Source organism: Rhinopithecus bieti, unplaced genomic scaffold (genome assembly GCF_001698545.2).
Source record: "Rhinopithecus bieti isolate Rb0 unplaced genomic scaffold, ASM169854v2 scaffold_55189, whole genome shotgun sequence".
NCBI lineage: Eukaryota > Metazoa > Chordata > Mammalia > Primates > Cercopithecidae > Rhinopithecus > Rhinopithecus bieti.
Window position 1 is genome coordinate 778,107 of NW_016821812.1, and position 16,397 is coordinate 794,503.

General features: G+C 40.3%; 1 protein-coding gene across 3 annotated transcripts in view; it reads right to left on the minus strand.

The window, feature by feature from the left end:
* The window catches only part of MCF2L2 (MCF.2 cell line derived transforming sequence-like 2), a 256,218-nt gene that overhangs the window by 148,249 nt on the left and 91,572 nt on the right, over nt 1-16,397 (minus strand). For all 3 annotated transcript variants that reach the window (XM_017860626.1, XM_017860625.1, XM_017860624.1), the window contains exons 4-5: nt 10,879-10,969; nt 8,123-8,242 (exon numbers count right to left, since the gene is read on the minus strand). In XM_017860626.1, the coding sequence (XP_017716115.1) occupies nt 8,123-8,242; nt 10,879-10,969 (211 nt within the window). The remainder of the gene's footprint in view (nt 1-8,122; nt 8,243-10,878; nt 10,970-16,397) is intronic.

Here is a 16,397-nt window from a genome sequence, read left to right on the forward strand (position 1 = left end):
AAAAAAATTAAAATGACCTTAAATTTTAAAACGACAGGGACTTAGGTACCAAAAAACCTTTTGGAAGCATTTAGTTCTTTTCCATCGTACAGCCATAAATTAAAGGTATTTCTTAATTTGCTAAAAAATATTTCAACTGAATTGGCTTATATTTAAGTTTTAATGGGTCAAATATGTTAACCAAGGATATTCTTTTGGCTTTTCGGGGAATTTGTCTGTCTTCAAACAAAACAAAACTAAACCACTGTCCGAATAGTAGGAACAATTTACAATGTGTGTGAAGATCTAGAGTTCACGAAATGTGATAATAAATAGCCCAAACCACGAGCACATTATTTATTATTACTGCTGTAAGAGTAAAATGCTATGGTCACGTGAGGGCTGTGTAAAGGATAGGATGATGGCCTCCGCCATGTGATCTAGAAGCCACATAATGCAACTTTTGTGGAAGGTAAGAGGATTCAATCTGTGTGTGAAGATGGCAAGGGCTAGGGTTGCACAACGTGGTGGCTAACAGCACAGGAGTCAAAGTCCTAGGCTGGGAAACAGCTTCTGTCCTTAGTAGCATCAGACCTTAGACAAAACTATCATCTTCAGTCGCAGGCTTCTCATCTGTAAAATGGGGATAATGCAACTTACGATTCTTGTGAACTAATCTGTGTGAAAGCAGCAGGCAAATCAGCCTGGCTTCACAGGCAACTAAGACGTGAGCTATGTTCCTCAACTGGCTTGGCTCTGTTCTGCAGCCACAGGGTAGGCCTGGCATCCCAGAAATGCTTGTCATTGATAACAAGGGGACATCAAGTCGGAGAATTCGAATGTCACTCCTGAAAGTCTAATGACCCTCAGCTGTCATCCACAGCTCATTGGAAAACTGTTTGGTAGGACCCACTAAGGCTGACATATGCATACCTCACAACCCAGCAATTCTACTCCTGGGTATACACTCAACAAAAATGCTTACATATGTTCACCAAAAGAATCAGATGGTTCATAACAGCATAATTCATAGTAGCCCCAAACCAGAAACAACCCAAATGCCCATTCATAGTAGAAGATAAACAAACTGTGGGATACTCACCCAAAGAAGTATTTTACGGCAATGAGAATGAAAAAACTATAGCAACACAGATGACAAAACAGAACGCAAGAGGCCATGGTGTATGTTTCCATCTGTATGAAATATAAAACCAGGCAAAACGAAGATAGTGTCAGAAATCAGGACAGTATCCCTCAAAGGGGGGATGCAGATGGGAAGGGACCTGAAGGTGCCTCTGACCTCTGGAACCCCGTTTCTTGATCTGGCTACATGTGAGGGAGTTTACACTGTAAAAATTCAAATGCTGCACCCTCAGGATGTGTACACTCTTCTGGATGCATATTATACTTCACTAAAACTTCTAAGAAACTCTCTGGTCAAGCACAGTGGCTCATCCCTGTAATCCCAGCACTTCGCGAGGCCAAGGGCAGATCACATGAGGCCAGGAGTTCAAGACCAGCCTGGCCAACCATGTGAAACCTCATTTCTACTAAAAATACAAAAGAAATTAGCCGGGTGTGGTGGCGGGGCCTGTAGTCCCAGCTACTCGGGAGGCTAAGGCAGGAGAATGGTGTGAACCCAGAGGCGGAGCTTGCAGTGAGCTGAGATGAGGCCACTGGACTCCAGCCTGGGTGACACAGTGAGACTCCGTCTCAAAAAAAAAAAAAAAATTTTTTTTAAAAGTACAGTAAAAATACAGTTTTATAATTTTATGGGACCACCGTTGTATATGTGGTCCATTGTTGACCAAAATGTTGTTATGCAGCACATGGAGGGAATTGCATTTGTATCACTCTCTGCAAAAAGGAAAACTATAAGGATGGAGAGCCAATCAGTGGCTGCCAGGGATTAGGGATGGGGAGAGGGGCTGGCTACAAAGTGGCACAGTGAGGAAGTTTTGCATGGTGATGGGACCGTTCTGTATCTTGATTGTGGTGACTAAATAACGCCGTGCATTTGTCAAACTTCATAGAACTGTATACCAAAGACAGTGAATTTTACCTGATGTAAATTTAAAAATTTCAAAAATAAATGAGAGGCAGTTTCCCAACATATTTTTTTCTTCTTTTAATCTTTACAGGATAGAAATTTTTAGAAAGTTTTTATATATTCTATATAGTGAAGAAAAAAAGCAGAATAATTCTAATCATCAAACCCACAGGACACACTGAGCATGTAAAACTGGCCTTAAAACATTTTTTCTGTGTTTTCTTGGATTCTGTTTTTGTCTATCTGGCATCCTGTCATCACAGGTCAATTACATGAGCCACATTTTCTTATTTTCTGAACTCTTGAGGCTCCGGCATTTGTGGCCTCCATGATTAGGAAGAGACTGCCACGCCACCCCCACCCCAGGACTAACCACTTCTTAGAGACTGTGAAGGGGTTAGCCGGGAGCAGGCCTTTCATATGCAAAACAAACAGTCTCAAATCCAAATCCCCAACCACCGCCTTATCAGACTCTCACACACCAGGCCAATGTTCACCTTGCCCTAAGTCATCCCAGGGCCAGGTACCAAGTGACAAAGGGACAACCCTTATACCCCAAAGACTGCAGGAGTTATTCTAACTAGTCCGTACTAAATCCTGCCTTGCTTTGCCTGCAGAAACTCCAGTAAACACTCTGGCCTAGACTTTCCTCTGCCTCCTTCTTCTGCCTCCTGACCAAAGCTTGGTGCTTCCCCAGTGGCCCATGTGGCATGAGGCGAACCCGACCTCTGGGACATGTGAATATAATAAACTTCTTCCTTCCAAACCTGTCTCTTCATGTGGCCCCACCAACTTTACCATGCATGCATATTCTTGGAACAATTGTTAAAAGCTAAAAATGTCGTGTTTCTTTTCCTTTTCTGTATACATTTGTGTTTTTATCTATAGATGCTTAAAACCATTATTTCAAAGAAATACATGGTTTTTTAACTGCACAAGAAGCATTTCCTGTATTCTGACACAAACTCCATTTTAAGCAACCAGTTTCCACGATCATAGCCTCTTCAGGAGTTTTACAAGACTGCCTTGGTGACTTCACATTAACAGTTTTGTGGGGCTGCTATGAGTACAGCTGTTCCAGAATAGGGAAGTGCCTGGCCAGCAACAGGGACTCAGAAACCATCTACTGGGAGGCCAAGGTGGGAGGATGACTTGAGCCCAGGAGGTTGAGGCTGCAGTGAGTCCTGATGGTGCCACTGCACTCCAGCCTGGGTGACAGAGCAAGACACTGTCTCAAACAAAACGAAACAAAAACCAAAACCATTTACTACATCAAAGTACTTCGCCTCCATAGATAAAGGTAGAGGGAGGATGTCACTTGACTACAATTACATCCTTGGCCCACCTGATTCCTATACCAGTCAGGCAAAATAAACTCCTTTCCCCGCAACACGTGAAAATATAATTATCTATCTAGAAATGACCAGGAAGCTGTTATAATATAAGAGAGGCTAGGAAGCTACAAAGTAAAGTACTAATATCACAACCACGTTTTAAAAATAAAGAAGACAAACTGACAGTTTGAACTGTCATTGAGAAGGCAACACGTATTTCAAAGTTAGATTTCATCAAGCTTGGTGACTTCAGACTCTGCTGTATCTGGAGCATCAGCGCTACCAGGGAGTGTGACCTTGTGCGTCAGGTGAAATGGTAACTTACGGGGTGAACTTGCATTAAAGAATGCCCTACTCAATGTACCCAGGGTTTGGGTGACTGAGAGCATTTTCAAAAGTTGATTTTAAGTTTAAAATCAAAAGCAGGACAGGTAGGGAATCAACCTACACTACCACAAATAGAGGTAGCTAAAGTCAGAGTATAAAGATAAAGTAGATGTTCAGTCCCTCCTAGGTATAGATGCACCATGTGAAAAGGAGGGCATAAGTCACAAATGTATCTGTGTACATATGAGCATGCCTAGATCATATGTATAATACGTATAAAACACATGTGTTTTATGTGCAATCAGGGAAATATGCATGACGTTTGGTCAAATGCTCAGTTCCAATTCCAAACGTTTTTGAGTGGCAAGAAGAATTGATGACTCTTCATTTCTGAAGGGGAGGCACGAAGGGACTCATGAGGATGATGACAAGTCATTGGCTTCTTGTTGGTCTCCATCTCTTTCCAAACATCAACAGTTACTCAAGTTAGGAAAACTGAGCAAAGAACTCAGGCCTTACATTTTCCTTAAACATTCAAGTATTTAAAAAATGAGTATTTAAAATAGAATGGGAAACTCATTTTGAGTTTGGCTAATCCCCAAAGTAGAAAAGAAAGGATTTTCAGAAATCTGATTATTAATATAAGACGGAACCCAAACAAGGAAAATAAGAGTGGGAAAGGAGCGAGAAAATGAGAAAATTCCTTGTCTAAGATGGCAAGTCTTCACTGAGATGGGTTAACCATTCTTTCAGAGTAATTTTATTTATTTATTTATTTATTTATTTATTTATTTATTTATTTATTTATTGAGACAGGCTCTTGCTCTGTCGCCCAGGTTGGAGTGCAGTGGTGAGATCTTGGCTCACTGCAACCTCTGCCTCCTGGGTTCAAGCGATTCTCCTGCCTCAGCCCCCCCAAGTAGCTGGGACTACAGGTGCGTGCCACCATGCCCGACTAATTTTTGTATTTTTAGTAGAGACAGGGTTTTGCTACGTTGGCCAGACTGGTCTTGGACTCCTGACCTCAGCCACCCAAAATGTTGGGATTATAGGCGTGAGCCATCGTGTCCGGCCCTCTTTCAGAGTAATTTTAATTAAAGCTATTTTTGTTAATTTTGAATAGATAATATTTATAGATAGTAATACATTTGAACAGAAAAAGTCTATCTAAATAGAAAATCCTCCCCTTCCCACTTACCCCCAGCCATCTAGGTGGAGATCCAGAAGGCAACCAGTTTAACCAGCTTCTTGTATATCTTGTATATCCTTCTCAAGATGATCTATGCACAATCATATATATGGCTCTCTTATTTTATCCGAATGGGAATCTACTGGATATACTGTTCTCCCCTTGACTTAAATACACATCTTACATGGACTGAAATTTAAGGTATCAGTATGAACTTGTGATTTCTAGAATATTTGTAATTACAAATACGTACATGTATATGTGCATATACATGCATATATTTACAGCTGCTGTCTGCTGAAAGAGCCTATAAACAAAGATATCAAGTAGTAATAGCACATCTTGCATCCAGATTTTGGACTCTAATACTTTTCAACACCAAAAGGAACCAGGGCTCTTGAGAGAAATGGCCGGTAACAAAGCTGGATCAGAGCATGCCTGAGGCCTAGATGATCACATTAGGCCAGAAAGTAAGGAAGTGCCAAAAAAAACATGATAGGGACATGTCACAAGGACACAAGAGTCAGCTTGAAGGGGTTCCCACTGGCCAAATCTGGGACAGCTGGAGCACCACAATAATTGAGAGCAGCAAAGAATTACAAACCACTGAAAAACTAAGAATCCAAAACTATAATATACAAATGGGGAGAAGGGAAAGCTGTAGCTTACAGTAAAATACCAACTTCTGATTAGTAAATGATGAGAGTGCTGGAGTTGAAAAACCATTATTTTGTAACCAATAAATAAAGGTTGTTTCAGGCAAGAATCTTCAATGGATATTAAAGAGAGATTGGACTTTTTAGAGGAGTAGATATTTGCATGATCTTAAAGTGTCTCTGCAAAGATTAGTAGTTGCGAGGGAAAGAATCTATTTAATATTTGGGAAAGTGGACAACACTTTGACTAGGGGATCAAAATTCACATCACCAATAGGGGACAGATGAGCACCGTGGGCTTCCAGGCAATACTCCGAGAAGGACATGTATCACTTAAGTAGCATAAAAGACGAAGAAAGGGCTGGGTGCAGTGGCTCATGCTTGTAATCCCAGCACTTTGGGAGGCCAAGGTGGTTGGATCACCTGAGGTCAGGAGTTCGAGACCAGGCTGGCCAACATAGTGAAACCCCGTCTCCACTAAAAAAAAATACAAAAATTATCCGGGCGTAATGGCAGGCGCCTGTAATCCCAGCTACCCAGGAGGCTGAGGCAGGAGAATCACTTGAACTCGGATGGCAGAGGTTGCAGTGAGCCAAGATCACGCCATTGCACTCCAGCCTGGGCAACAGAGCGAAACTCCATCTCAAAAAAAAAAAAATATGGAACACTTCCTAGAAAGTTCCTTTTGTCTCCTTCCAGCTAGTCTCTACCACCCTCATCCCTAACAGCAGCCACTGTTTTGATTTTCTATCACAACATAGTTTTGCCTATTCTTGAACCTTTTCTAAAAGGAATCATAATCATACTGCTTAGTGTCTAGCTTCTTTCTCTCAAGAGAATATGTTTGAAATGTATCCATGTTGTTGAACGTATCAGTACTTCACTCCTTTTTATTGCTTAATAGTATTACATTATATAAATGTGCCACAACTTATATATACTTTTCCGTTGACCAGCTGATGGACATTCCTGTGTATGTCTTTTTGTGAATTTGTGTTTTCATTTCTCCTGGTTGGGTCATAGGTTAGGTGTATGTTTACTTTTAAAGAAACTATCAGTCGGGCACAGTGGCTCACGCCTGTAATTCTAGCACTTTGGGAGGCTGAAGCGGGTGGTTTACTTGACGTCAGAAGTTCAAGACCGGCCTGGCCAACATGGTAAAACCACATCTCTACTGAAAATACAAAAATTAGCTGGGCGTGGTGATGGGCACCTGTAATCCCAGCTACTTGGGAGGCTGAGGCAGGAGAATGACTTGAACGCAGGAGGTGGAGGTTGCAGTGAGCTGAAATTGTGCCACAGCACTCCAGCCTGGGCAACAGAGCAAGACTCCATCTCAAAAAAAAAAAAGCAGAAGAAAAAAGAAACTATCAGCTGTTTCCATTGTGGTTGTACCTTAACTTACCACTTTTATTGGCTACAAAGTATTTCATTGATTGGGTAGATAATTATTTATTTAGCCAGTCCCCTACTGTCAAGCATTAAGTTATTCTCAATCTTTTACCTTTATAAACAGCTTAATAATGAACATTGCTGTCTAAGCAGCTTTGTCCAGATGTGTGAAAATATCTATAGAATAACTTTACAGGTGGGTGAAAGAGGGTGTACATTTGAATTTTCTATAAATACTGATAATTAGTCCTTCACATTGCTCATTACCAACTCCATTCCTACCAGCAAAATATAAGAGTGCTTGTTTTCTCATATCTGTTTGCCAAAGTTATAGGTAAAATTTTGAATCTTCTAGTTTTGTTTTTTTCTTCTGAGAATCACAATGTTGACTTTTTACTTTAGTTTCCTGTATTTATGTCACCCCTATATTTCAGATCTGTGTTTTGTTTCACCTGTACAATTTAGCTTCTTCACAAGTCCCTTTCTATCATTTTAGACACCACCTTCAGACGAATTTTACCATGTCACTCACTCCCCAGCTAGAAAACCTTCCCTGGCGCCTGGTGTGGTGGCTCACGCCTGTAATCCCAACACTTTGGGAGGCCGAGGTGGGTGGATCACTTGAGGTCAGGAGTTCAAGACCAGCCTGACCAACATGGTAAAACCCCGTCTCTACTAAAAATACAAAAATTAGCCAAGCGTGGTAGCGCATGCCTGTCATCCCAGCTACTAGAGAGGCTGAGGCAGGAGAATCACTTGAATCCAGGAGGTGGAGGTTATGGTGAGCTGAGATTGCGTCATTGTACTCCAGCCCGGGTGACAAGAGAGAAACTCTATCTCAAAAAAAAAAAAAGAAAAAAGAAAAAAGAAAAAAGAAAACCTTCCCTGGATCCCCACTGTCTGCTGAATAAAATCCAAACCCTGCATCCTCACACTGAAGATCTAGTCCATGTTTCTTACTCTTTCCTCCAAAAAATTACTGTTTACCTGTTCCAACAAAAATGAAGCTTCCCATGGGCCTCCGTCCAGTGTATACTTCCCACCTTTATGCCTTCACATATATGGTTCCCTCAGCCTAGAAAACCCTTTTCTCCCTCTCTACCTGTTGAATCTTACCTTGCCCAGAAACCCTGCCCAAATACCATCTTCACCAGATGCCTTAACCAAATGAGACAAGATGAAAGGTCAAGCTTACCGGCACTTTCTTTTTCAATTCATTTCGATAGTATTTAATGCCAATGTCAGTAAACGTCCTCTGGATAAAGCGAGATGGACGAAGGATGAATATAAGCTGTAAGTTTCCTGGAAATGCCACCTGCAAGCATCAGGAAAAGTGTCAGGAGGAGAGAGAAAATGTCATATCCATTACCAGGGTCTACGTTGGTCTCCCCTTACCCAAGATCAAGACCACTGAAGGAAAAGTTAAAATGAATGCCATGACATAAATCTCACCAGATTTCAGGGCTGAAAGAGACCTTAGATGTCAGATAAGCCTAACCCCTCCTGAAAACCAAAGCTAACCAAACGAGCAAGCAAAATGTTTTCTGATTGTAAAATGATTCATATTATTTATAGAAAACTTGGAAAATTAATAAAAGTATACATTAGAAAGTGAAAACTCACCCATGGGTTTTCACAGCCATACTTAATATTTCCATCTGTTTACTTATAGGATGTTTTCTTTGTTTAAATATCTTTATCATGGCTCATATTATTAAAATATTTTGTAACTGGCCTTTTCACTTAATGTTATACCACAGGCTTTTATTCCTGTTATTAATAAATTCTTTGGAAATATTATTTTTTATGGGTGTTCAGTTTATTTAACCAATCCCTTATTGTTAATCATTTAGGCTTTTCGATAATTTTATTATTGTAAATAATACTGAAATGAACATCTTTATCCACATCTTGGAATATTTTCTGAGGCTAGAATCGTCGAATAATTACTGAATCAAAGAGTTAGTATTTTAAGTATTCTTGATGTATATTATTGCTAAGTTGCTTTCAGAAAGTATTGCCCTCATCTTAAGGCAAGGTTCTGAGCAATGAGATAGCCCAGGTTCATGTAATTGCTTAGGGGCAAACTTAGGAATCCAGGTCTCCATGGGAACTGCCATGGCTTTCCATTCTTCCAGTGGTTCCCCCAAGGCAACCTCCTATGGGGTTTTGTTTTTTGTTTTTTTTTTAATCTAAATCAAGTCTTTACTCCAGACTATTTTGATTCACTAGGACTGGGATGAAATCTAGGTATCAGTATTTTCAACAAGCACGTGAAGAGGTTCTGGCAGGTGGCCAGATTTGGGGATTCCTGCACTATAGCATGTTTTACATATAAAATGATCAACGTAATTCTGGAACAAATTAGGCTCAGATATTAGATTACTCATGTATTATGTATGGACCCTGGAAAGCCAGAACTCTCTAGAGGCCAGACTGGAATAGTCATGGGCATCAATCATGGCTGCAGTTATCCCAAAGATAAATCCTATATCCAAAACTAAACTAAAAGGAGAAAACAATCCATGCAGTGATGGGAGGACTCCCTTCCCCATCTTTAAATGCAAGCTCCTAGCAGAAGACCCTCGTGCTTTGTTGTCCCAAGATGGAAAGTATTGGCTGAGGCATAATTTGTGAATTTGGATGAGGCTCTAGAGCAATCTGACAGGGACTCCGTGTGTGTGCATGTTTGCGTGTGTGACTCCTTCTGCAAGCAGGTTTAAGTGAGGTTTCAAATGTTCTTCTCCTGTCCTGCTTTACCACACTACCACATCCATCCTCTTTAGCCAGTCCCAACTGCCCCAGAGGGGCTATGCTCAGGTAAAAATGTTGACTTAGCTGGCCCTAAGGTGTCTCTGCTTGTGGCAGAGTTCAAAAGTCTGAGGTCTCTACAGAGGAAGGACACGTCTACTTGCTGAAAGACAACAAATAGGGTTCAGAAGCAGACGATAAGCAAAAGGAGGCCAATCCAAGGTGATATCATTTAATCCAAATGCAAGCACGCCTCCCACCACGCTACTTAAATATCATTGGATCTGTTTTTGCCATTGTCTTTCTAATATATGAATAAATAATTTGGCTAGGTACAGTGGCTCAAACCTATAATCCCAACACTTTGGCAGGCCGAGGTGGGCAGATCACTTGAGGTCAGGAGTTCGAGACCAGCCTGGCCAACATGGTGAAACCCCGTCTCTACTAAAATACAAAACTAGCCAAGCGTGGTGGTGCATGCCTGTCATCCCAGCTACTTGGGAGGCTGAGGCAGGAGAATCACTTAAACCCGGGAGGCAGAGGTTGCAGTCAGCTGAGATCGCACCACTGCACTCCAGCCTGGTTGACACAGTGAGACACTGTCTTAATAATAATAATAATAATACTGAAATAAAGACTGTCTTAAATTGAATTGCCCCCAAAGCAAATCCTCGGACAAAGATTGGTTCAGGTATTTTGTCGGGGAAGTGATTCCAGGAAGCTCGAATGAGGGAATGCTAAGGAAGACAACAATGAATAGAGTGGCAATGTCTCAATGAGGTGGTTACTACCGTAGGCAAAGGGGGCTGAGACTCTCTGGGATACTGTGTGGAATACACCTCAGAATTGCCCCACTGCGGGTCTGGAAGCTGGGGTGTTTATCTACCAAATCCTCTAACTCAATGGTCGCAGGTTACCCCTGGGGCATTAACTTTCCAGTACTCCCCAACTGCCCCTCTTCAGTGACCAGAGAAGTCAGTAGGTAGAGAGCCTTAGGAAGTCTTTGACATGCTCAGAATTGTGTGCAGGTGACCTGCAGATGGCAGAGGAGATAGGGATGTGACATAACAGCACCTGTTACAAAGACCTTCCCAAAATTTGACATAAAATAATTGCCTTTTCACTAGGACTTTGATACGAAATAGTTGAACAGACAATTTAAATGACTTTTATAATAAAAGCACAAAAATAAATATTTACGGCTATTCGTGTCAAGGACGCCTTTACAGAGCTCCACTTGTCTCTTCGTCTGTCGATAACAACAACGAATCCAATGCTGGCAGCCTCCACACTGCAAAGAAGGGTGGTCAGTGTCAGAGATTAGACCCATATGCTCCATGTGGCTTCCACAGCAGAAAACACCCTGGAGCCTCCACAGTACTCCAGGCTCACCGTGTAAACAGCCTGGACAGCACAACCAACTCCCTCTCCCAGTCTGAGCCTGGGAATCTTAACAAAATAGATACTTTGTCTATCAGATCCACTCAAGGACTGCCTTTCTGGCTGGCAAATGCATGAAACACCAAAGGAACACATGTGTTCAAGCCCAAAGGAATATGCACATGTCAGGTGAGCATCACATATCCCCAGTGTAGGCAGAGGACCTCGAGGTTGAGCTCTGCCATCCTTCCACTCCCAAAGCAAACATTCATAGAGCTATCAGTACAGTAACATGCTCAGCTATGAGGCTCGAGAGCAATCTGAGAGGGAGTAAAGAGAGAGATGTTTGGAATTAATACATGTCAGTGGGAAAAGCAACCCTGTCGCAGTGCCTGGCTATAAATAGGTCAAGACACCATATGCTTGAGAAGACATCATTATCACTAAGACCAAAAGGAAGCTGTTTGGTCCCCTCTCAAGTCCTCATGAAATTCTCACAGAATCCTTCGAAAGTAGAATTCTAAAAGTGAAAACATTTTTCTTATCTCCTTTGGGAAGAAGAATGGTACAGAGAAAAGAGCAAGGGCTTTGGAGCCTGATTCAAACCCTAGTGTTGCCACTTACTAGCAGTGACTTACTAGCAGAGTTCACCTAACTCTGCTAAAATTCGGTGCTCTTCTCTGTAAAATGAGAATCATATTACCAGTAATGAAATGGTTAAAAGCATAGATTCTGGAACCAACTTGACTAGATTTGAATTCTGAATTCTATTTATATATTGTGTGTGCTTTAGGGGGGTTGAGTGGTAGTTACTTAACCCCTGTAGTTTCTCGGACTCTGCGTTTGTAAAGCAGAAATAATAAAATAGTATCTATGAGGTTGATGTGAGGATTAAATGTGTGTGTGTGTATGTGTGTGTGTGTGTGTGTGTACACATATATGTACAAACATGCAAAATGCTCAGAACAATGCCTGACACTTGGTAATACTGTATAAGAACTAGCTATATTCTTTCTTTCTTTTCTCTACTTCTATTATGTCTTATGTGCTTGTCACAGAGATAAAAAGAGATATAGTATATGATAAGTAGTTGGCCTATAGTAAACCTTCAATAACTCTCTAATATTAGGTGAAAGGTGGGCTGTACCCTACAAAAGTGTGTACATGTGAATGAGGCCGAAGGTCTAAGCAAAACCTGCAAGAAAACATAAGTAGCTAATCTCAGTTAAGCATCACTGGGTTAATCAATTCTCATAGCCCCATACTGACCCAGGTTATCTTGCTGAAAATTCATTTTAAAAATGAAAGTGAAATAAGGACATTTCCAGGCAATTAGAGGTGAGAGAATTTATTGTCATTAGACATACACTTGAAGAAATATAGATTCAGCTGATGTTTAGGAAGACTTTCACTCCTACCAAAAACAAACAAAACACTGGTGAAGTTAAAAGCTCATATTTTTCCTTAAACATGGGAGAACTCTGAAGACAAAGAAATATAAATGAACAAATTCCAGAGAGACTTAAAACCTTCCATAGAGAGCAAATACTAGAGGAGACCTTTACATAAAGTGGTGGTTGCCTATTCTGGGAATAGGCAGGCAAATGAATGACTCTGAAGGGAAATAATCCAACATGATAACTTGATTTTCTTTTTTTTTTTTTTGAGACGGAGTCTCACTTTGTCACCCAGGCTGGAGTGCAGTGGCACCATCTTGGCTCACTGCAACCTCTACCGCCCGGGTGCAAGTGATTCTCCTGCCTCAGATTCCTGAGTAGCTGGGATTACAGGCATGCACCACCACACCCGGCTAATTTTTCTATTTTTAGTAGAGACAGGTTTCACTATGTTGTTTAGGCTAGTCTCAATCTCCTGACCTCAGGCAATCCACCCACCTCAGCCTCCCAAAGTGCAGGGATTACAGGCGTGAGCCACAGCGCCCGGCCCAACATAGTAACTTGAATCTGCAAGAAGGAATGAAGAGTTATGTAAACGTTAAATATGTGAATATTTAGTGTATACATAGTTATCAACTATTTTTTTTATTTCTCTGAAGACTACTGACTAATCAAAGTAAAAGTAACAAAGTATTATTATTAAAATAAATGACATCACAACAATAGCATGAAGAATGGAATGGAGTAAGTAAAATTACTTTTACTTACTATTAGCCAGGTGCAGTAGCTCACACCTGTAATCCCAGCAACTTAGGAGGCCAAGGCGGGAGGATTGCTTGGGCTCAGGAGTTCAAGGCCAGCCTGAGCAATATAGCAAGACACTATCTCTACTAAAATTTAAAAAATTAGCCAGGCATGGTGGCATGTACCCATAGTCTCAGTTCCTCAGTAGGCTGTTGTGGGAGGATTGCTTGAGCCCAACAGATAGACTGGGCTCAAAACAAAAACAAAAACAAAACCCCCAAAAAACAAAGTACTATTAAAACTAGTATTGGGTGAAATTAAACTATACTATTTATATTGTATATAAAGTGGTATGAAATTAATGCCAGGTAGAATGTGCTAATTCAAAAACACATACTGTGACATTAGGAAATAATTGCTAAAAACTCAATAAAGGAGATAAACAGAATACTGAAAATATTTGAATAATTCAAAAGAAGGCAGGAAAGGAGAAATAAGGGAATAAGTCAGAGATGGGCAGATTAAAACCCAACCATCTTAATAATCACATTAATTGGAAATGGCCTATACCACTCCATTTAAAATGCAAATAGCCACTGCAAAAACATACCCAAATGTAACGACCATCGACACTATGAAGAAACTGCATCAACTAATGTGCAAAATAACCAGCTAGCGTCAGAATGACAGGATCAAATTCACACATAACAATATTAACCTTAAACATAAATGGGCTAAATGCCCCAATTAAAAGACACAGACTGGCAGATTGGATACAAAGTCAAGACCCATTGGTGTGCTGTATTCAGGAGACCCATCTCAGGTGCAAAGAAACACATAGGCTCAAAATAAAGGGATGGAGTAATATTTACCACGCAAATGGAAAGAAAAAAAAGGCAGTGGTTGCAATCCTAGTCTCTGATAAAACAGACTTTAAACCAACTAAGATAAAAAAAGACAAAGAAGGACATTGCATAATGGTAAAGGGATCAACGCAACAAGCAGAGCTAACTATCCTAAATATATATGCACCCAATACAGGTGCACCCAGATTCATAAAGCAAGTCCTTAGAGACTTACAAAGAGACTTAGACTCCCAAACAATAATACTGAGAGGCTTTAACACCCCACTGTCAATATTAGACGGAGACAGAAAATTAACAAGGATATTCAGACTTGAACTCAGCTCTGGACCAAGCAGACCTAACAGAAATCTACAGAACTCTCCACCCCAAATCAACAGAATATACATTCTTCTCAGCACCACATCGCACTTATTCTAAAATTGACCACATAATTGGAAGTAAAACACTCCTCAGCAAATGCAAAAGAATGGAAATCATAACAAACAGTCTCTCACACCACAGTGCAATCAAACTAGAACTCAGGATTAAGAAACTCACTCAAAACTGCACAACTACGTGGAATTTGAACAACCTGCTCCTGAATGACTGTTGGGTACATAAAGAAATGAAGGCAGAAAAAAATAAGTTCTTTGAAACCAATGAGAACAAAGACACAATGTACCAGAATCTCTGGGACACATTTAAAGCAGTATTTAGAGGGAAATTTGTAGCATTAAATGCCCACACGAGAAAGCAGGAAAGATATAAAATCAACGCCATAACATCGCAATTAAAAGAACTAGAGAAGCAAGAGCAAACAAATTCAAAAGTTAGCAGAAGGCAAGAAATAACTAAGATCAGAGCAGAACTGAAGGAGATAGAGACCTGAAGAACCCTTCAAAAAATCAATGAACCCAGAAGTTGGTTTTGTGAAAAGATTAACAAAATAGATAGACTGCTAGCCAGACTAATAAAGAAGAAAAGAGAGAAGAATCAAGTAGACACAATAAAAAGTAATAAAGGGGATATCACCACTGATCCCACAGAAATACAAACTACCATCAGAGAATACTACAAACAACTCTATGCAAATAAACTATAAAATCTAGAAGAAATGGATAAATTCCTGCACACAAACACCCTCCCAAGACTAAACCAGGAAGAAGTCGAATCCCTGAATAGACAAATAACAAGCTCCGAAATTGAGGCAGTAATTAATAGCCTACCAACCAAGAAAAGCCCAGGACCAGATAGATTCACAGCCGAATTCTACCAAAGGCACAAGGAGGAACTGGTACCATTCCTTCTGAAACTATTCCAAACAATAGAAAAAGAGGGACTCTTCCCTAGACCATTTTATGAGGCCAGCATCATCCTGATACCAAAATCTGGCAGAGACACAACAAAAAAAGAAAATTTCAGGCCAATATCCCTGATGAACATCAGTGTAAAAATCCTCAATAAAACACTGGCAAACGAAATCCAGCAGCACATCAAAAAGCTTATCCACCACAATCAAGTCGGCTTCATCCCTGGGATGCGTTCAACATATACAAATCAATAAATGTAATCCATCGCATAAACAGAACCAAAGACAAAAACCACATGATTATCTCAATAGATGCAGAAAAGGCCTTCAATAAAATTCAATACCCTTCATGCTAAAAACACTCAATAAACTAGGTATTGATGGAACATATCTCAAAACAATAAGAGCTATTTATGACAGACCCACAGCCAATATCATACTGAATGGGCAAAGCTGGAAGCATTCCCTTTGAAAACCGGCACAAGACAAGGATGCCCTCTCTCACCACTCCTATTCAACATAGTATTGGAAGTTCTGGCCAGGGCAATGAAGCAAGAGAAAGAAATACAGTGTATTCAAATAGGAAGAGAGGACATCAAATTGTCTCTGTTTGCAGACATGACTGTATATTTAGAAAACTCCATCATCTCTGCCCAAAAGCTCCTTAAGCTGATAAGCAACTTCAGCAAAGTCTCAGGATACAAAATCAGTGTGCAAAAATCATATGCATTTCTATTCACCAATAATAGACAGAGAGCCAAATCACAAGTGAACTCCCATTCACAATTGCTACAAAGAGAATAAAGCACCTAGAAATACAATTTATAAGGGATGTGAAGGACCTCTTCAAGGAGAACTACAAACCACTGCTCAAGGAAATAAGAGAGGACACAAAAAAATGGAAAAACATTCTATGCTCATGGATAGGAAGACTCAATATCATGAAAGTGGCCATTCTGCCCAAAGTAATTTATAGATTCTATAAATTATAGATTCTATTCCCATCAAGCTACCATTGACTTTCTTTTTTTTTTTTTTTTTTTT